This window comes from Dendrobium catenatum, unplaced genomic scaffold, assembly GCF_001605985.2.
Source record: "Dendrobium catenatum unplaced genomic scaffold, ASM160598v2 fragScaff_scaffold_1201, whole genome shotgun sequence".
Classification (NCBI taxonomy): Eukaryota; Viridiplantae; Streptophyta; class Magnoliopsida; order Asparagales; family Orchidaceae; genus Dendrobium; species Dendrobium catenatum.
In genome coordinates, this window is record NW_021319663.1 from 74,178 (window position 1) to 96,215 (window position 22,038).

The following is a 22,038-nucleotide window of genomic DNA, read 5'->3' on the forward strand; positions in this document are numbered from 1 at the left end:
ACGATCCCTACAGGAAATTTTTCCTGTAACTTCTGGACAGAATCTTGAACAGAATTTACACTAATCGTCCCGGGACGATCCAGATCGGCCCGGACGATCCTGGAGCATATTTGATGTTACAGGCACAACAGATAATGAAGAAGCAGATAGATACACGTAGGAGGGACATCCATTTTGAAGTAGGTGAGAGGGTGTTCTTGAAACTGCGAACCTATAAACAGAAGACAGTAGCCCACAGGAGGAATGAGAAATTTGCTCCAAGGTATTTCGGGCCCTACGAGGTAGTAGAAAGGATTGGAGCTATGACATACCAGTTGAAGTTACCCCCGACTGCCACCATACACCCAGTATTTCATGTTTCCTAGTTGAGGAAAGCTCTAGGGGAGCATACAGTCAGTACAAAGTTACTGACAATAGTAATATAGGAGTTAGAAGTGATCTTAGAACCGCTGTAGCTAAAGGGAGTGAGATCAGATAAAAGGGGGAATAAAGAAGTGCTGATTAAATGGAGGGGCCTTCCAGACTTCAACGCCACTTGGGAATCGTATGAGAGGGTGAAGTATCACTTCCTTTCATTTTACTTTGAGGACAAGGTGATTCTTTGGAAGGGGGGTAATGTTAGGTTGGCTCGGCTGAACCGGTCCATCCAGGACCTATTTAGGTGTATCAATGGCGGGCCAAGGGTGGGGCGGAACCAGGAAAAGAGAGAGAAGAGGGGGGCAGCTGGTGTGGTGGGGCCCACACACTAATTAGTGATGGGTTGGAGGGAAAATTTGAAATTAAGGGCTGTTTAGGGAATTAGTAATTATCCTTTTGCTTTAATTACTTTTTTCTTGTTAGGGTTAGGGTTATCTTTGAATTGGAGAAGAGATTTGAGATCTAGGATATGTTCTTTTGGGCTCTAAGTTTTGCTAGAGATTTGAAGAATTGTTTCTTCCTCTCGAATTGAAAAAAACTTGTATCTTGTATTGTTTTTCTTGTTCATGGATTGAATAGAATAAGTTTCCTTGTGTTTTCTCTCCAATTTTCTAAACTTGTCTTTTGTTGTTTTCACCAATTATTGTTAGGTTTGCTTGCAAACTCAAGTATTTCCCCTTAGGGTTACTTGCAAACTAAAGTATTTCCAATCAGAAACATATGTTACACATGAGTTTACAAGTTCAGGAATCCATGTTGAATAATGATCATCCTAAAATAGGCAGTTGCATATGCTTAATTAAGCACCGCTAGTTAGACAAAAGCATAAAATCTGACTAATGATGCATTATTAGGTGCATAAATGTTTGGTTCTTTCAATATATGTTACTTAAAATTGTATCAGTCATTCTGATTAAATCTTTATATTCTTGGTATTGATTGTTCTTTTTGTTGCATGTATTTATCCATTTGCAGGATCTGGTATTGATTCTTTACACCTCAAGTACTTTAGCTTTGTTGGACGAGTGATTGCATTGGCCTTGATGCATAAAATTCAAATAGGTATCACATTTGATCGTGCATTCTTCTTGCAACTGTCTGGCAAAACCATCACCTTGGAAGATATTCAGGATGCGGATCCCTTTTTGTACATGAGCTGCAAAAAGATTTTGTCGATGGATGATGAAATTCTTGATTCAGATGTTTTAGGACTTACATTTATCAGAGAAATTGAAGCACATGATAGTCACAGAACTGTTGAGTTGTGCCCTGGAGGGATGAAAATTGTTGTAAATAGTTGGAACAGAAAGGAGTACGTCTCCCTTTTAATTCAAAATTGCTTTGTCACATCAATCGCTGAACAGATTCACCATTTTTCTCAAGGATTTAGTGATATATTTTCGGAAACAAAGTTGCACAAGCTTTTTTTTCGGAGTTTGGATGTTGAAGATTTTAACAAATTATTAGGTGGAAGTGATGATGCAATTAATGTGAACGACTGGAAGGCACATACTGAGTATGGTGGTTACAAGGAAAAAGATTGTCAAATCAGTTGGTTCTGGAAGGTAACCTCATTATTTTTCTTCAACACCACTATAGTGTTATATCTTTTACCTTTATCTGATGATGTTGCCAGGCTTATTATTGTAAGGTGGGATTACTTGGGGTAACTTTTATAACCGCCCTGATATTCAGAGTGAATTTTGAGATGGAAATTGCACGCCTTCATTTATTGGACTATTTAAGATAAATATATTTCCATCATCAGTGTCCGTTGACTGTGTTAGATTAGTGCTCCAAACAACAAAACTTTTTATCTGATAACGTAGTAAGGCTATGTTCAGATATGCTTGTGTCTTTTATTTTTTCTTTTAACTTCTTTCTGCACCTTGAATGACGTTTGGTTTCTAGTGGAAGATTGAATATACATAGAATAACCTAAGAACTAATTTCTATCAGTTATTCAAGGTTTTCTAGGAATCAAGAAAATAGTGTCAGTTGAATTTGATAATTTAATTTCATAAAAACGAACATCTGAGCTGGTCTCCATGCGAACAGGTTGGCCCTAAGAGGACATGCCAGATGCTAGTCTTTTTGCCAGCATATTCCTGTAACTTTGTCTTGTAATATAGGGTAGCCATTTTGTTGTTATGTTATGTAAATAACGCCGTGTCTAGTTTTGTTGTCACAAGGGATGAATGGTCGGTAGATCCAACGTTCCCTCATTTCCTTGTTCATATATTTATGCATGTTGCCTCGCACAGTACTTGTTATAGGACCATCTGCTGTTGTTTTACTAAGAAGATTTGTGTGCAGATTTTGCAAATGAGCCATCGTTAAACTAAAATTGTATCATCTACGCACCAAGGAATTAAAATTCTCCACTCTTCACTTTTAAATTCACCTACCTAGTATCTTGTTGGATTTGTTTCCATAGCCTGTTGACTTCAATGACAGCTGAGAATAGTCAGATAAGGACCTAAACAAGTATAGGTTTTTAGATAACAGGAGTTTTATTCTAGTTAGATTAGTTGAATGGAAGCTGTTGCTGTGTAAACCCTTGTAATTTAGTGTTAGAAAGTACTGAAAATAGCAATAAAATGTTAAGTCAACAAAAAGTCACAATCAAACGCACAGTTTAAGAACACAAATAAAGTACCTTTTGTAAGTAGTTCTTTTTAAATTAAAATTAGTTGGTATTCTAGAGAATTTTTTGAGGTAGAGAATGCTTAATGTGTTTTCAACTCTCAAAAGAATGAGAGAGGATTTTGATTACTCAGGTGTAAATGGACCTTAAACTAGTAGTTTGATCATCATACATAGAATAGAGTGCTAAATGATCATTAGTCAAGCATCCATGGAGACATTTGCGTGTCTCCATGAGTTAGGACTCACCCATTGTCTTTAGTCTAGAAGAAATTGGGACGTTCAACTTTCCGAATAGAGACAAAAAATTATTATGTTGTAGTTACTTTGCAAGGAAACAGAGAAGATTCGAGATGAGAAAAGAGAGAGGTTTATAGTGATTTGGTCTACAGATCTATGTTTACTCTCAAAACAAGAACAAAATAATATTCTACAATGATAATAGGAAAATGCAAGGGCAATGTTATAGGGTGTTCATAGGGCTTTCTTAAGAATGCCTATAGAAAAGCATAGAAAAGAGACACAATTATAACAAAGGAATTGCATTTGAGAGGAAAATTTAGAGAACAAGAGTTGTATTAGTTGAAAAGAAAAAAAAATTGAGAACTTAGTGACACTTAGATCTTCAACAAGGCTTTTGATGAAGGTTTCTTTAAGAGTTTAAGAAGTCTACTAAATGTAGTCACCAACCTTTGATTTAGACTTTAATGCTATTGATGAAAAATTGTAGAATATCCAAGTATTATTAGTTGAGTTGCATTGAAGGAGATGAGAAGAATGTTTGTTAGTCAATGGCAATCTTCTATTCTTGTTTCATAACCCCTTCCCTCCTAATATGATATTTATATTTGTTCCATAGTTAGTAATGATGAAAGACTAGTGTAACTATAATGAAGTGATAAGACGGTCTTATAGCACTTCAATGAGGAGCAGATGGCTATTATGCTCTTTGTTGTGTGATGCACTAATTTTGAGTTTTGAATCAATTTGTTTGATGTGACAACTTGATCGGACTCTATGATAATTGTCAAAATCTCAATCGTCCTTTGGCACTTGATCCCTCGGTCACGATGGAAATTCGTGGAAGGCTCACCTGGATCACGCCAATCTCCTTCTATTTTTGCGTGGCTGATTTAGGAAGGATTATATGAGGCTATTATGCATGTTTCTGTAGTTATTATTTTTTTATTAAGACATCTTGTATAGATCTATAAATAGGGATAATTTTGTATAATAAAAAAAAACATATTTTTCTCTCTCAAATTCTATGAATTCTAACATAGTATCAGGCCTCGATTAGTTGTTGCCAAACCTTTGTAAAAGGATATATGAAGGAAGCAGAGAAGCGGGCCTTCATTGCCGAAGAAAATCGGTTCCAACCTTCTGACGCTACAAGGCGCCGCCGCAAAAGATAGGTCTCCGACCGTTCAGGGCACAGACGCTATCGTAGACGAAGCCCTTGATTTCGCCAGACGCTGCCTCGATTCTACCAGACGCAACCGCAGACAGAGCCCCCAATTCCGCCAGTCGTTGCCGTAGAAGGAAGCCTTGATTCCGCCAAACACTACCACAGATAGGGCCCCTGATTCTACCAAATGCTGCTGCTGACGGAAGCCCTACAATCGGAGATGGAAGCGACGACAGAGTGGAGCTTTGCCAATAGATGCTTGGAAGAAGCCAAGAGAAGAAGTTCGCCCGAACGCTCGCTCGGACGATTCGATCAGAAGCTCCTTCTGATTTTCCTGTTCCGCTTAGATCCACAGAGACGCCCCTTTCGATTACCAGGGATTGGCCGACAACAACAAGAAATTTTAAATCAGATTTGACCTGATTAAGAAATGATATCAGCCTTTATTACTGACATAATCAAATCAACCTTTATTGCTGACATAATCAAATCAACCTTTATTGCCGACATAATCAAATCAGCCTTTATTGCTGATATAACCAAATCAGACTTTATTGCTGACATAATCAAATCAGACTTTATTGCTGATATAATCAAATCAACCTTTATTGTTGTTATAACATCACAATGTCCAAAGAAAATTCAGCCTTGAGCTTTGATCAAATAGAAGAATCTATGATACACCAAGAATGGGGTGACCTCCAAAGCATGCAAACTTCATATCACATAAATGAGAAGAACTATCTAAAGTGGCCTCAATTTGTGAAGACCTACTTAAAAGGGAATGAGAAATTACATCACCACCGGCCTTCATTGCCAGAATTATGAGGAATACAGGTTCCTTCCATCGGCTTTCATTGTCAGAATTTGGAGGACCATTGTGCATCCAAGAACAAGGAGAAATTGAGCGGGAGGGCTCCTCTTGTGTGCAACATCTAAAGTCGACAAAGCAGAAGCGAGCGCAGGACCTCCTGCGTGTGTCTCGAAAGAGCCGAGAGTTTCCTCTCCTGCGAGGGTAGGGACAAGCAAGAGTGCAAGACCTGCACTCCCTCTCACAATCAATCCAGAGGGATCAGAGGCCTTGCGTGCACCGTTCTGGTCGATCGAACATGAGTCTGTTCAGGTGGAGTCAGATGACTTGGGAAGGAGGAGATCTGTGTGTTGAGTGCTGAGTCGCTTGAGACGTATGTTTCTGCTCTTGTCCTTGAAGCTCATCGCAACTGTTGCTCCTTCATTGCCGACATTCACTTGAGAATTGAGAGAGATTGACCCGAAGGATAATGAATCCATTTTTTCGATTGTCCCACCACCGACATTTATTGCCATTTCTGATACCTTGAGGACTACCATTCAAAATAGCCTTCATTGCTACCCTGTACCTTGCATGCTTGATTGATATAGCCTTCATCGCTATTATTTTCTGTTATCACAATGTTTGAAGCTAATTCCTCCCAATGTTTTGACCAAATTGAGGGCTCTATGGTGCACCAAGGGACTTATTAGCTCTACCTCTTCGCAACTAATTTCCAAATTGGGAATGATAGATCTATATTCTCTAGCTTGAGGGGGAGTGTCAAAATCTCAGTCATCCCTTGGCACTTGATCCCACGGTAAGGATGGGAATCCGTGGGAGCCTTGCGTGGATCACACAAATCTCCTTCTATATTTAGGTGGCTGATTTAGGAAGGATTATATTGAGGCTATTATGCATGATTATGTAGTTATTGTTTCTTTATTAAGACATATTGTATGTATCTATAAATAGGGTTAATTTTGTATCATAAAAAAGAGTATATTTTCCCTCTCAAATTCTGTGCATTCTAAGATTAATCAATGATGGAGATGTTTTAGGATGGAACTGAGAACGAAGAATGAATATTTATAGAATTTTAACATTTGGAGGTACTTTGTGTAATACCACTAAAGCAGTTTATGATAGAGACATGGATACGGTGACACGAACACGACATGAAATGGACACGAGACATGTAAATTATTGAAAATATAGGGCATCGATACTGGTTTGACACATTATTATATATTTTTTATCTTAAAAATAATATATAGAAATTTAATAAGCATAACATTAAAAATAATTAAGAAATAATAAGTCATTTAACTAAGATCTGTACTTGAAATAATTAATATAAGGATGTTGAGACTTGCACAAGGATGTTATGTCGATGATTTGAAATGAATGTTTTGGTGGCTAAATTGAAGAAGGATGTTGTTGGTTTTATTTCTAAATGTGAAGCCTGTCAACAAGTTTTAAAATTGCGCAATTGGGTTATTGAGGCATTTTTTATTCGTGAGGCGAGTCGTAAGCCTCAAGATGTTTTGAAGTGTAAGCCTCAAAATCTAAAAACTGCATAAAACAAAATAAAGATTTAAAAGTGATTTTTAATATAATAACTAAATAATATGTCAATTGAACTATGATGTAACAAATTGACATAAATATGAAATAATAAATTGCATAAGATATATAGTGGTAGGTGATAAATTACGTGAAATAGATTTAAAATCCAAATATTGGAAGAGCATAACACAAAATATAAGAATTGCATAAAAGTATCATATGATATCAAGTTCAATTATAAATTTTCTTTTTCCCAAGTCCTTACTCATCAACATTTAATTTCTAAAGAAAGTTGTAATAATTGACAACAATTTAGAATATACACTTATTATTGAGGAGGTTTTTATTTGAGCTGTCGTCATAACAAATTGGCCCTTCCCCTGGCTGATTCTGTGGAGTTTAATGCCTCTCAATCCGCTTCTTCGTTTATTTTAGTCATCTTCCTCTTTTATAAATGTGTCAACAACATAAAGATGAGAGTAATACTCCAAAATTTTTAGAGAAGATGATAGTAGTGTGCGGCTTCCAAATAATCATCGATGACAACTATTATGATGCCCTAAGATCTATGATTGGAAGAATTGCATCATTCTAAACATTTCATATATCAATCAGAATTGGATGAATTGCATAAACAGGGGAAAACATAAATGCATTATTATTCATTAAATATTTACATTATTTCATGCTCAAAATAATATATTTACAATAGCCATGACGTTTAGCTAGTACAAACAATTTATTATGGTAAATATACCATAACTACAAAAGAAAAAGAAAAGCTAATAGTTGCATAAAGAAACTTTTGCCTGGAGCTCAGTCCAATTTCAGTCTACAATATTTTTCTCTTTGCTTGAAAATATGCAAAAATTATGCAATAAATACATAGCCCAGCAAATAACTAATATATACAACTAAAGTTAATGTATCAACCCATAAATTAAAGTAAATAATTTATATATATATGTAGTATAATATATATATAATAATATATATATTGTAGGGATATGTAGCAATCTATATATCTTGTACTTTATGTACAATCTTATTATATACATGTTAGTCATATCCTCATCATATATTAATATATATGTCTATATCAGTACCCTTTCAATCTAGGTACATATAACTCATGTCAATCCTATCATCAATCAATCAATCTCACGTATAATTAGTTTTATCAACTATCAATCTTATTTGTTATCAAACATCACTAACATTTGTCATCAGGCTTATCTATCTTATCTATTGTCTATTATATCTGTCATTTTATATCTATCATATTATGCATGTGTATTAATATGAAATTCAATAAGATAGAACATCTAGCTTTAATATGGTGTTTTCAATATCTTAAATCCTAAATATCATCAATTGGTCATTAGTCTTTAATTTAACCCTAACTGTTAACCAGTTTGTCATTAGTTTTCATCTTACCATCATCATTCATAAATTTTAAAATAGTTTACAGGTGAGTTTTAATATGTTAATGAAGAGTCGTCACCCTCTGCCTATTGGTGTAATTTGATAAATCGATTATAGACTACATCCAAGATTACACCATAAAACATGCAATGTGCAAAATGTATTTTGCAACGCATATAAGGAAACATACAAAAGCGTCATGTATAGACGATATCCAACATGTTAATATATCATTTACATGTTATTTATCATGTAAATAGTTCATGTACATGTATAATGTAACAGGCAAATATAACATGCATGTGTTGTCGAATAATGCGACATGTATATATACTATCTTATATATGAGTGCATTATGCAAAATGCATTGAAAAGCGCATTTACCATATGGACCTCGACGAGTGTGACATACATGTGATATTTGAGGATGCTGCGTGAACTAATAAAAATAATAAATTAGATTTAAATCTACTGCTCTGAAAAGTGTACAGATATATCGTATGAATATGCTAACATGCATAATATCATTTAAAATAAAATTTAAATGATCCACATGGGTCTCGAGAAGCGTTATGTACGTACACATGTAGCATCTGAGGATGTTGCGTTGGTCAAAAGTGAACTTAAGTTCAACTCCGATCCTCTTCGAATGGACTGCTGTTGACACGACTTGAACCATCGAACAAATATACGGTTGTAGCGCCGACTGAAATACTTGGTTATATGCTAATATTAGGCCTTCAAGATTTATTAAATTCTCAGAACCGACACTCGTTGAAGTTAATTGAAGTATTGAATTTTATGCATTCATATTAGACCTTAAAAGTTTCTTACAAAGAAAATTCACATATTAAAATGAATACCCCGGGCTCTGATTTTTCCACGATAACTCCAAAATTTGTGAGCTAAACTCGATCATCTGTTTCCAATCAAACATAGTTGACATAGTTTAAATTACAAATATACAACCTATTTAAATATCTCTGATGATGACCATGTTGAATGTTAATTTCCATTGGAGGGAAGCATTTCTTTTAAATGCCTCTTAAACTCATGAAAATATAAACATTTAAAGTGATTTCAAAATCATCATGATGATGACAGTGTTGAATGTAAATCTCAATCGGAGGTGTCCACACAAATTTCAAAGAAATGCCCCCAAATTTCAAAGTTTATTGTTAGGGACTCAATTATAATTAAAATTCCAAAATTCAAAATATTTGATTGAAATAAATTACTAAACTCTTAAAGTAAAAATTCATCCACCATCCGCAACAATTTGTCAAGATGGATATATTTAAAAATCATTTCATTTCACAAAAAACGAATGTTCAATCGAGAATATCACTAGGATTCATTCTCAAACTATCAATTATCAGCAAGGTTTAAAATTGCGTAACTGCGCTCTAATTGCGCAATTTTAAACCATGATTATCAGTAATGACATGATACATATCCTCTAACTAGCTCAGCAAGGACATGACACATCCTCTAACCGTTGGTTGTGCCGCTAAATGTCACCACAAGTAAATGTGAAGAACAAGAAGAACCGAGAGAAAGGAGAAGCGTACAAGAAAATGGAAAGGAAAATATATTCTATTCAATTCCCTTAGTACAGAGACAGCCCGACTATATATAAAGTAGGATAAGATAAGTAGCCAATAATAACGTGCCACGACAGATTAAATGTAATACATAATTATTTATGCTAATACGCCCCTGCAAACTAAGGGGTGCTTAGTGACAGTCAGTTTGCTCCTTAGCTTGATGAATCTTGGTGTCGAAAAGGATTTGGTTAAGATGTCGGTTGTTTGGTCAATCGTACTAATCGGTAAGAGACGAATATTTTTGTTCAGAATGTAGTCTCTGATGAATTTCTGATATATCTCAATGTGCTTGGTTCGAGCGTGGAAGACGGGGTTGTTGGCTAGAGCAATTGCTAAAGTGTTCTCTCAATGTATGTCTCTAGGTTGTGCTTGATGTATACCGAAGTCTTGAAGAAGTCTACGAAGCCAAATGACATCGGAGGTGATTGCTGCTAACGCCCTGTATTCGGACTCCGTTGATGAACGTGCAACTGTGTGTTGCTTTTTAACTGTCCATGAGATTATGGAATCTCCTAGGAGTGAGCAGTAGCCAGATGTAGACTTCCTTGATATGGGGCCGCCTACCCAATCTGCATCGGAAAAGGATTGCAAGACAAGATTAGATTTAATTATTGGAATGCCATAGTCTGCAGTACCTTTGATATAATGAAGTAGGCGTTTGAGCATGTATGTGTGTTGAGGAAGCGTCTGATGCATGTGTTGAGACAATTGATTAACACTGTATGCTATATCTGGGCTGGTTATAGTGAAATATTGTAGTGCACCTGTTATGCGTCTGAAGAGCTTGGAATCAGATAGGATTTGATCGTCGGAGAGAGTGGATGGTAATTTAGTGCACGCAGGATTGGCTAGACCATTGCATTCTGTTAGCTGGGCTGTTTTTAAAATAGACAATGCATATTTCCTTTGAGAGAGAAAATAAGATTGATTTTCATAATCTATCTTAATGCCGAGAAAGTCATGGATTGTTCCAAGATTTTTCATATTAAATTTCAGGCCAAGTTTTGCGATGATCGTAGATATAGATGCGTTACTGTTTCCGGTAATGAGTATGTCATCTACGTATATGAGAATGTAAATTTCAGTTTTGTTTTGACGTAGAATAAGTAAAGAGGAATTTGCATTGCTATGAGTAAAGCCAATGGAAATTAAGTATGAAGTGAAAGTGTTATACCATTGTCGCGGTGCTTGCTTCAAACTGTAAAGAGCTTTGTGAAGGTGACAAACGTAGTATGGGTGTGAAGTATCTTCAAATCCTTTGGGTTGTTCCATGTAAACGGTTTCAGAAAGATTACCATGTAGAAATGCGTTAGCCACGTCCAATTGACTTACTTGCCAATTTTTATGCAAAGCGACTGTAAGCAAGATGCGAATGGTAGGTAATTTTGCAACGGGACTAAATGTTTATGTGTAGTCCAATCCATATTCTTGATTGTTTCCGTGAGCAATAAGTTGTGCCTTATACTTCGCAATTGTGCCATTCGTTTGAGTTTTGATCCGATAAGTCCATTTACACCCCAAGATAGATGAGTTCGGTGGTGGCGGGACCAAACTCAATGTACCTTGTTCTTGCAAAGCAAGAAATTCTATAGACATTGCTTGCCTCCATTCCTGATACTTACTGGCCTCGGTATAGGATGTAGGAACTGGAGATAAATCAGGCAATGTGTTAGTATGAAAAAGATTGAAACGAGCGGACGGCTTGAGGTTTCCTGTTTTAGATCTAGTGACCATGTGGTGTTGAGAAGTAATGGGAGCCGAAACTGGTATGTCCACTGAATTAATCGGGTCAGCAGAAATGGGATTAGTGGAAGGATTGAAATTCTGTTTAGTGTTCCCGGTTGTGAATATAGTGTCAGGATAGGATGTGTGCTGCAGTTTAGGTGATATGATGGGCTGAATTGAGGTTATCTGAAGGAGCATAGGAGATATATCTGGTTTGTTTGTATGGGTTGTAGAGTCAGTTTTCTGAAACAGAAAAGAATGTTCTTCAAATGTGACATGCCTCGAAATAAAGATTTTATTGTTTGAAATATCAAGGCATTTATATCCTTTATTTTGATCGGAATAACCGAGAAAGACGCATGATTTGGATTTTGGTTGTAACTTATGACGAGTGTGGGAAGGAAGAAGAGGGTAACATTCGTAGCCGAATGTTCGTAGATGACTGTAGGTAGGTTTGACTTGATGAAAGAATTCAAAAGGTGATATGTTTTTGGTATTGATGGATGGCATCTGATTGATTAAGTATACGGAAGTTAAGACAACTTCGGGCCAGTGAAGATAAGGGATGGAAGCAGTATGTAGAAGCGTCCGAGAGGTTTCTATTATGTGTCGGTGCTTGCGTTCAGCAACGCCATTTTGCTCCGGGGTGTAGGGACAAGATATTTTGTGTGTGATGCCATGCTGTTTGAGATAATTAGTGAAAGAACGATTGAGGTATTGGTACCACCGTCAGTGCAAAGAACTTTAATAGATTTAGAGGTGTAATTCTCAACTTGTTGTTTAAAGGCTGTAAAAATGTCAAACACATCAGATTTATTTCGCACTGGAAAAATCCAAGAAAATCTCAAAAAAGCATCAACGAATAACACGTAATATCAGTACCCTTGAACAGAGTTAATAGGAGACGGACCCCAAATGCCCGAATGAATAAGCGCAAGCGTACTAGTTTGACGAGTAAAATTGTTTTCAAAAGCAAGTTTATGACATTTTGAAACATGACAGGATTGACAAGAATTTATGCTATCTTTTATTTTTAGATGCAAGTTGCATCTTGATATGGACTGAAGTGTTCGTTCGTTTGCATGGCCAAGCCTATAGTGCTATGGAATAGCATTATTCTTGGACGTGGCAAGTGCCGTTTGCTGGTGTTGAGCGGAACTAGTCTGAATGGGATATAGCCCGTTGTGACATGGTCCTTGAAGAAGAACTTGCTGCGTCGTCAAATCCTTAAACACGAAACCAGAGGGATTAAATGTGATAGAAATATCATTATCTTTCGTTAATTTTGAAATAGAAAGAAGGTTGTAATGTAGCGACGGGGTATGGAGAATTTGCGATAAGTGCAGCTTACGAGCTGGGGTTGGTAGTAATCCTGCCCCTGAATTAGCTATGTTGATCGGTCGACCATCTCCGATGATAACACTATCTGATCCTTGGTGATGTGTGGAGATTGTCATAATGTCAAAAGAATTGGTAATATGCGACGTTGCTCCTGAGTCGAGATGCCAATTTGTGTTGGAATTATCTGAAGCAGCGACAAGAGCTCTTTTGTTCTGAGTTGATGCCGAGGGAACATAATTGGTGTTAAGACGGTGCCAGCATTCTGAAGCTGAATGTCCCTTTTTGAGACAGATTTGGCAAACAGTGGAAGGCTGAGCATAACGTCGGTTGGTGTGACCGGTTGAGGCATTGATCTTGCCTCAGTTACGTTTACTACGTTCGCGAGAGGAGTACAGAGCCACATTAAGATCAGGAAGGGATTGATTCTTGACGGCATCAGAGGCAAGGTTGATCTCTTCGCTGAGCAATAGCAGATAAAATTGATCTAGACTAATTGGATTGATCATGGTGCGAATCGTATTTTTAAAGGATTGATATGAAGGGGGTAAGTTGTTTAAGATGTACAAAATGATATCCTCATTGTCAACGACAAATCCGACAGATGCGATTTGATCAACAAGGATCTTGATTTCGGATAGGTATTGAGTCATAGTCAAGTTCTTGAGGGATATATTGTAGAGGGTGGTCTTAAGTTTAATAACTTTCGAACGATTCATGGACTGAAATCTGCTTTCGAGCACGGACCAGATAACTGAGGTGGAGTCGAGATTCACAACATATGGAAGAATAGATGATGAGATTGTGGAGCACAGTGAGGCCGAAACGTTTTGATCGGTGAGATTCCATAGGGTAAAAGACGGATTTGCAGTTGTAAAACCTTGAGAATCTTGGATCGTTTGAGAGGGAATGGGGTAGGAAGGATCAAGATACTTATCTAAAGCATTTGCACAGAAGATTTTTAGGATTTGTGATTTCCAGATCGAGTAGTTCTCTAGGTTGAGCTGGATCGGAACAAGATTTTTTATGTTGGAGACCAAAAATTTTAGATTGGGGGAGATGACGGATTCTTCTTGGGACGATGACTCCATGCTTTCGCTTAGTTGCGAACAAGCTGAGTTCGCCATGATCAAGATTGGGAAAGACATGCTCTTGATACCATGATGAACAAGAAGAACCGAGAGAAAGGAGAAGCGTACAGGAAAATGGAAAGGAAAATATATTCTATTCAATTCCCTTAGTATAAAGACAGCCCGACTATATATAGAGTAGGATAAGATAAGTAGCCAATAATAACATGCAACGACAGACTAAATGCAATACATAATTATTTATGCTAATAAAATGGTTATAACAAGGGCCCTTTGATCGGGTCGTTTTACTGTCAAATGATATCACTAAATTACGGTCACAGCTAGAGCCTGTATATTCTATTTTTGTGAGTGAGAGTGTACTCTATTTTTGGGATTGGTAGGAGAATGTCCTCTTATTTTGCATTATGATTGTAGTCTTTTTTTTTTTAAATTTATTGGATCTTCTCTCCCATGGGCATATGCTTATTTAAGTTGAATTAAAAAATCTGTAGCTTTTTGTGTGGTATTTATTCTCTTTTACATTTATTTTATGATTTTTTTTGTATTAGTTCATTGGTTGATGCTATAAAATTATATGTTCTTTATTTATTTTCATTTTATTTTGCATCATAAGGACTCATGGATGTCTTTAAAGCATCAAATTAGGCGTACTTTTCTTTTCAACAATTCTTGGCAAGTGTTATAATCTATAGGAGTAAAATATATCGACACTCAGACATTTAGATTGCAGTAAGGAGAATATTAAAGATAAATTTAATAGTAGTCTGTAATGCACTTACGTTCATTGAACTTCGTGTTGTAGATCGTGGAAGGTATGCAGGATGATCAGAAGAGGAGACTCCTTTACTTCTGGACGTCCCTAAGGCACTTACCAGTTGAAGGTTTTGGTGGTTTAAGTTCGAAACTACTTATTTCTAGGACTTTGAATTCACAGAACCGCCTGCCAACATCTCAAACCTGCTTCTATAGTCTCTATCTCCCTCAGTACTCTTCTATCTCTGTAATGCACGACAAGATACAGTTGATCACTCAAGAACATGTGAGCTGCTCGTTCGGAATGTCGTAACCCTGTGGATAAAAGCTGGATAGGTAATTTTGCACATAGGCTATAGAAAATATAATGGTGATTCTAATGATTACCAGTGTTTTTTTTTAGAAGAAATGTCTATCATGTTTCCTAGTTTTATTTATTTATTTTACGCCCTATTTTCTTGGTACGGGGCCTTGAAACGATCTTTGATTCCGATTGATATAGAATCCTCTTTATGCAAATTTAGAAACTCTAAAATAATCAATCCCATTAAATTTCTTCTTATCTTTTTCTGATCTCCTGATTCGAGTTTTGGAATGAAGGACAACGAGGTAGGTTAGGTTAGCGAATCAAAAAATTAAAGTCCCCTTATTAAATGCATATAATAAAATTTTTTTTGGGACATTTAGATCAATTATGGAAAATATACAAACATTACAGGCATAACTCTCGAATTTAAGACTTTTTAGTTGGTAGTCAATGCTTTCAATAACAGACCAATATGAGCTAACGGATATGATTAGAAATACAATTTGATAAATCAAATTCTAGAGCTTGTAACTTCATTAAACCTTGACATGAATAGAACAAATTTAAGAAAGTCGTCTATAAGCCAAACTAAAAAATTCACTTGAACAATCATAAAACTGACATAGAGAGATTTATGGATCTTATTAGTAATGATGAAGCTGAAATTGATTTTTAAGCACAGATTTGCAAATAACTAACAGTTTCATAGAACCGTTGGTTGAAAAATATTTTTTGCACTTAAAAATGTATGTTTGGCATGTTAGATTCAAATATCAAGGATGATTTGATTAAATATATATTTTACTTTGATCTATTCTTTTTTTGTTTTTATTTCTCATATTTCCGAAGGGAGAGAATATTATATGTTGGTTGCTGTATAATTATTGTATCGCAGTTTTTATCAGGATTTTCATATGCTTATATTAAAAATTAACCTCTCTGTTCGTCTTCTTCTTCAAGATTTACTTTCAAAAGCTTCAAAAAATATTTCAGATATCTCTAGGAGCATCTCCATTTTTACAAAACTTTCTCTCTCTCTCTCTCTCTCTCATCAAATAGGTTCAAGGCACTCAATCCCTCGCCTCATTTTGAAGTTTTACATAGTTTATTTTTACCGTTCTAATTTCTTTTAGCTTTCCTTCCATTATTTTTCTCTGAGCAAAATTTTATGTGATGTGAAAAATAGTGTGAGCTACTTTTATTTTACTCTGGAGATATATATTTTTGAGGTTAGAATCATTATCTTTGATAAAATAAAACGTTTTAAAATAGCTTTGTCTTGATATATTTTGTATATTTTGATTTCTTTTTTAAGTTTCATTTAAAATCCATTTTACTCAAACCAAAATCTCTTTATTAAGATTTCGTTTGGGAAGGCTTTCTTTCTGCATCTTAAAATAATTTTTTAGTACAACTATTTTAATTTTTGTACTAAAATGTTGCTTTAAAAAGCACAAAGAAAGTCGTCTCAAACACTACAGAAAAATCACCCATTACTGACGAAATTTTCCTGTGATTTTTCGACGGTCAAGTTTCTGGCAGTTTTCCGACGGAATGAAATGAGATAAATTTTCCGGCGATGATTTCTGTCAAATTTCTTTCCGTCTGAATTTCTCGACGACTTTTCCAGTTGATTTAAAATTTAACTATTTAAATGATTTAATAAAAAATAATTTCAATAGTTTATTTTAATTAATTTTTTAATTTTAATACTTTACTTTAATTAATTATTAATTTTCATTTTAATTTTAAATTAATTATATAATTTAATTTTCATTTTAAGTACTTGATTATTAATTTTACGTATTTTTCTATATAGTTTAAAACTTTATTTTCATTAAGTATAAATTTAATAATTTATGTTAAATAACTATTAATTTAATAACTTATTTTAATTAATTATTGATATACTAACTTATTTTAATTAATGAAGCCTAAATCATATTAGCTTTAGCTTTTTAAGTTATTAAATGTAGTTTCATTGGAGGTGAACTAATAAAATATTTGTAAAGATCACTATTTATTTTTTTGTTCTTTCATTTTGCATAATATTATGATTTTATATTATCTAAATGGGTCATAGTTGCCCATTTAGCCGAACATATGGGTTGTACTTGACTTCTATATTTCGGAGTAGTGAGGTTTTTGAGACAAATTTTAGATTAATAAAATCCAATCTCCCTCTCGGGAGTGGGCTAAAGAGTGAATGTATGTCAAGTAGGTGATTAAGTCCCATAAAAGTTAATTATTCTACATATTTTATCATTTGTTTTGCATTTTATGTTTTCTTTGCTTAATTGTTTACACTCCTATAAATAAAAAAACTTCTGGTAGTGCAAGTGTATATTTATATTACTCGCTCTCATTCTCCATTAATTTTTAAAATTAGTCAAAATTTCTTGAAATCCAAATTTACCCCTTTTTGAGGTGCCAAGTTTTCTTACAAGTTGAGCTAGAGAAGGTGAAAAAAAAGTAACTTTGGTGCTTAGGAATTTGGAGCAGAGAGCATATTAATGAGTAAAAAACTACCTAGTGCTTTTCCATATATCAAGTTGATTGCCTTTAAAAAACAGATATTGGCTTGCTATTGGATTCAACTATATGGCAAACATAGTGAGGTACAAGAACTCGTTGTAAGATAATGAATAGAACAATAAGTAAGTTGGGGAGCTACTAGATTAAGAAGCATTAAGGCTAAATAGCTCATCTTATGTACGTCAAATTATGTTGTTATCGAAGAAGGATGATATTCGACAAATATTCAATGAATATGAAGCATAGAATAAAATTACAAACATGCTCCCTTGCCAGTAGATGCCTTATTATGGACTGTTTGAAGCATATCTTAATCTTCAATAAGTAATATTTGAAAGGAGGCCTATCATCAAGTTTGAATTCACAAAGAAGATATATGGAAGGATGTATTTGAAACTAAACATAGACTGCCTCAAAGTAGGGTGATTTCATATAAACTATGCATTTTACAGCAGTTTTTAGGTGTCTAATGAATGGTATTCTAAGGCTATTTATAGATGAGTTTGTCATAATTTATATAGAAGACATTATTATATATTTCTAAACATGGAAAGGACACCATAAAAGCACTAGCTTATCCTTAACCTAAATAAGAAAATTTTTTTGAAGAGAGGCATACTCTATTTGGGCTTCAAGTTTAGTGTTTGTGAGACAAAATAAATTCCAAGAAGATCAAGACAATCAAGGATCACTTGGCTGGAAAAAATGGTTATTAAGTAACAACATATGCCATATTATTAAGAGTTTTATAGCCCAAAAGAATCACCTAATTTATGATAAAAGAATTACACACTTCACCAAGAAGTAAAGCGTTGGTGATCTTATATATATGTTTAAAAAGAAACCACTATCCACATAGACCACATGATGCTTCAATACTTCTAAATATAATCCTCCTTCAATAAGCTCAGTACATGAGGTGGATAGTGTACTCATAATAATTTAGCTTAGTTATTTGATATAATAAGGGCATGGTGGGAAAATAAATTTCAAAGCCCGTGTATATTCGTGGTGCTCCTATTTTTGTAATTGAATACATAATTGAGAATAGTGTACTATTTTGGGAGATAGAAATGATATTCTATAATAGATTTAGATAAATAAATAGGATTTTGAAAATCATTCACTTTTATAATCAAATATAAATGGAAGAATAACATACTATCTTGAAAGATAGAAATGCCATTCTAAAATAATATTTGAAAGAGAAAAGCAAGGTTTTCAAAATTTTTTATTTTTTCTATCAAATATAAGAGTGATTATATCATATCACCTTAAAATATGAAAATGATAATCTACCAAGGTATTTGAATACAAAAATGGGTTTTAAAAAACCAGCTATGTTTCCAAAGATTTTATCCTTATCTTATTAAAATAAGATATAATTTATTTTAATCTGGAGTTACAGGTCCCCAATAAAGGCAAGCCTATATGGTAATTGCATCCCCAAAGAGACGACTTCCAAGAATACTCTCAATTAAAATAGTGATAGATATTTCCTTAGATTTTAATGATTAAAGCAAGGATGTGTGGTTTGGAATTGCCAAAATGGGATTGAAACATTTTGAAATAATTCTTTCTCGAAGATAAAGAATGAAAGGAAGGGAGCACTTTAAGATTCTAAGACCATTCACACTACAGGAAAAATGCCGCTTACCGGCAGTTGAAGGACTGCCGGTATTACCGGCGGTTAATCCGGCGGTGTGGCCGCCGGCTAATACCGGCAGCCTACCCGGGGGTTTGGTAACGTTTGACCGCCGGTATTAGCGACGGTGTTATAACCGCCTGTTAAACCGCCGGATTTCAATCTTACCGGCGGTGGAGACCGCCGTTGATAAGTGATGAAATTACCGGCGGTCACGACCACCGGAAGACCGCCGGTAAATGCCCTAAAATGAACGGGCCCGAGCCTCGCATTTAATTTCTAATCTTCCCTTCTCTCTCTTCGGACGAGCTCTGCCGTCGCCTGTGCCTGTCTCGCTCGATCGTGCCTACTGTCTTGCCGCTCTCCGACCGCCGACGAACTCAGTCCAACCGCCGACCCCACACTGGCCGCCTATCGCGCGATCAAGGTCTGTTATCTTGCCGCCGTCGATCTCACACCGGCTACCCTATTTTTCGTGTGAGTTGAAGAAAAACTGGGATTTGAAGGTATTCTTTAATGTTTATGTGATTATTTGTTCTCACTAGACATTTGCAAGAGTTTGTAATTTATTTTATGATTTAGGTTTGTAATCGTTTATGTAGATCTAAATTTCCATTTATTAATTGTAAATTTTGGGTGAGTTTGTTATTATGTGATTATTTGTTCTCACTAGACATTAATTTAGTAATGACAGATCTAATGAGTTGATTGTGACTTTGGATTAGAGCAAGATAGCAAGAGAGAGATTGAGAGAGAGAGGGAGAGAGAAAAGAGAGAGAGAGGGAGAGAGAGAGAATAAGAGAGATAGATAGAGAGAGAGAGCAAGAGCGAGAGCTAGAAAGAGGGAGAGAGATATAAAGAGAGAAAGAGAGCAAGCAAGTGTTAGAGAGAGCAAGAGAGAGGGAGAGTGAGAGAGAGGGAGAAATGAGAGAGATGAAAAGGGAGAGATAGGAAAAGAAGAGAGGGAGAGAGCAAATCTTAAGTTGTCGGGTATGAAGTTCTAGTCATTTAGTTTGCTTCCCTAGCTCTAAAAAAGCATACCTTTCAAACAACCTTCAATTGCATATAGTCTACTGGTCATTTAATCTCTCCTCATTCTAAAAGAATGATTATCATGGCTATTTTTAGTCACCTATCAACTTCAAGCCATTTAGTTCATCTTCTTTTAAGTGAGGGATTATCTCAATTTTATTGCCTCCATCAACATCAACACCTTTAGATTTCCTTCACTAAAAAATCATAGTATATATTCCCAGAGTTTGAATATTATAGTTTATATTGCATATTCTTTGACTTAATATAGTCTTCATCCTCTACATGAAAATGCAGCATCCGCTAGAATTTTCCAACTTTAACAATAAACTCAGGTGCATTAAATTTATCTTAGCAAATATAATGAAATTAAATTATAGCCTTGCCAACCATCCTTCTCTACGTCCCTTCAGCTCAGTGGCCTTCTCCCCATACAGTAAAATAAGAATGTTAAGATAGATATATGATGTGTGAATAAAGCTTAAGAATATCATACATTAAGAAAAGCTTAAGAATATCATACATCTAGAACACACATTGAATTCTCTCACAGAGGTGGGGTGTGAATTTTTTAAGACCACAAGTTCCAAGCTTATACAACATCTTAATTTTCATCCTCGTATGAAGTTGTAGTCACAAGCTATTATATAGCCAATTTTTTGGGTTAATGCCCTTTGCTCTGGAGATCAAATTTATTGAAAATTATACTATGAGTAAATCCACTCATCACTAAAGTATAACACGTTTGCACATGTGTTCTAATAAATGTTTTCAAACTATGTAGGGACTTTGCTTCAAGTCCAAATGACTATCCAAGAAGAGAGATATTAGATGTATAACAGATTATTTCGCCGGGTCGAAAAGGATTGACAGTTGAATTTATACAGGGAGTTGAAACTTTTATTCAAGTTGCATCTCAACTGCCTTTCTTTCAGTTTGATAAATGTTTAGATGTCCGTGTTGAAGCATAAAAATCTAGCATTCCTGAAGCCCGATGATGTGAAGCTTGATTTATATCGTAGGGATTTATTCCAAACTACTGGATTTGGACAACACATGGCGAGTACGAGCCACACAGAGTGCTCATGCCGGTTCATCTACAACTTATGAAAATTTGATGAAGATCAAATGAGAGACCCTATGAAGACCTTTTTTTTGATGTAGTAGGTTATAATTTAAGGTCTAGTGTGGAAGAGCCACCAATGCAGAAACACAAAAATTCTTTGAGTTATTACATTTAGCTCAAAAGCCAATTTGGGATGTTGCAGTACACATTCAGAATTATCCATTGCAGTGAGGATGCTAAGTATTAAAACTGAGTATAATATTCCCCGTGAATGTTTTAATGACTTTATTGGTCTTATGGAAAAAGCTAATCCGCGGGGCAATTAATTCTCTCAGACTTGTACCGAACAAAGAATTAGTATCCAGCTGGGGTCTCACTGCTATAAAAATTGGATTGTTGTATAATGGATATGTTATACTACAAGGATGATGCAGCAGAAGTTATTGTTGCACCTGAATGCTCCTCGGTTTAAGCCAAACTCGGGGAAAACAATGTCGTTCAAAGAAAGATGTGCCATATTCCCGTTTATTTTATTTACCAATCATTTCAAAGACTTTAGCGATCTATGCATCAATGAGTTTAGCAGGTCATATTGAGATGACATAAGGAGAAAATAGCAAAAAGTGGTTTCTTTCCTCAATCCATCAGATGCTGAAGCGTGGAAATTTTGATCAAGTGCAT

The 22,038-nt window shown here is 35.2% G+C and overlaps 1 protein-coding gene across 1 annotated transcript in view; it reads left to right on the forward strand.

Annotated features, from left to right (window-relative positions):
- Positions 1-15,334, forward strand: part of LOC110100748 (E3 ubiquitin-protein ligase UPL5) — a 33,186-nt gene extending 17,852 nt beyond the window's left edge. The window contains exons 2-3 of the mRNA XM_020828396.2: positions 1,393-1,982; positions 14,822-15,334. Of these exons, the coding sequence (XP_020684055.1) occupies positions 1,393-1,982; positions 14,822-15,085 (854 nt within the window). The 3' untranslated portion in view covers positions 15,086-15,334. The remainder of the gene's footprint in view (positions 1-1,392; positions 1,983-14,821) is intronic.
- The last annotated feature ends 6,704 nt before the right edge of the window (positions 15,335-22,038 follow it).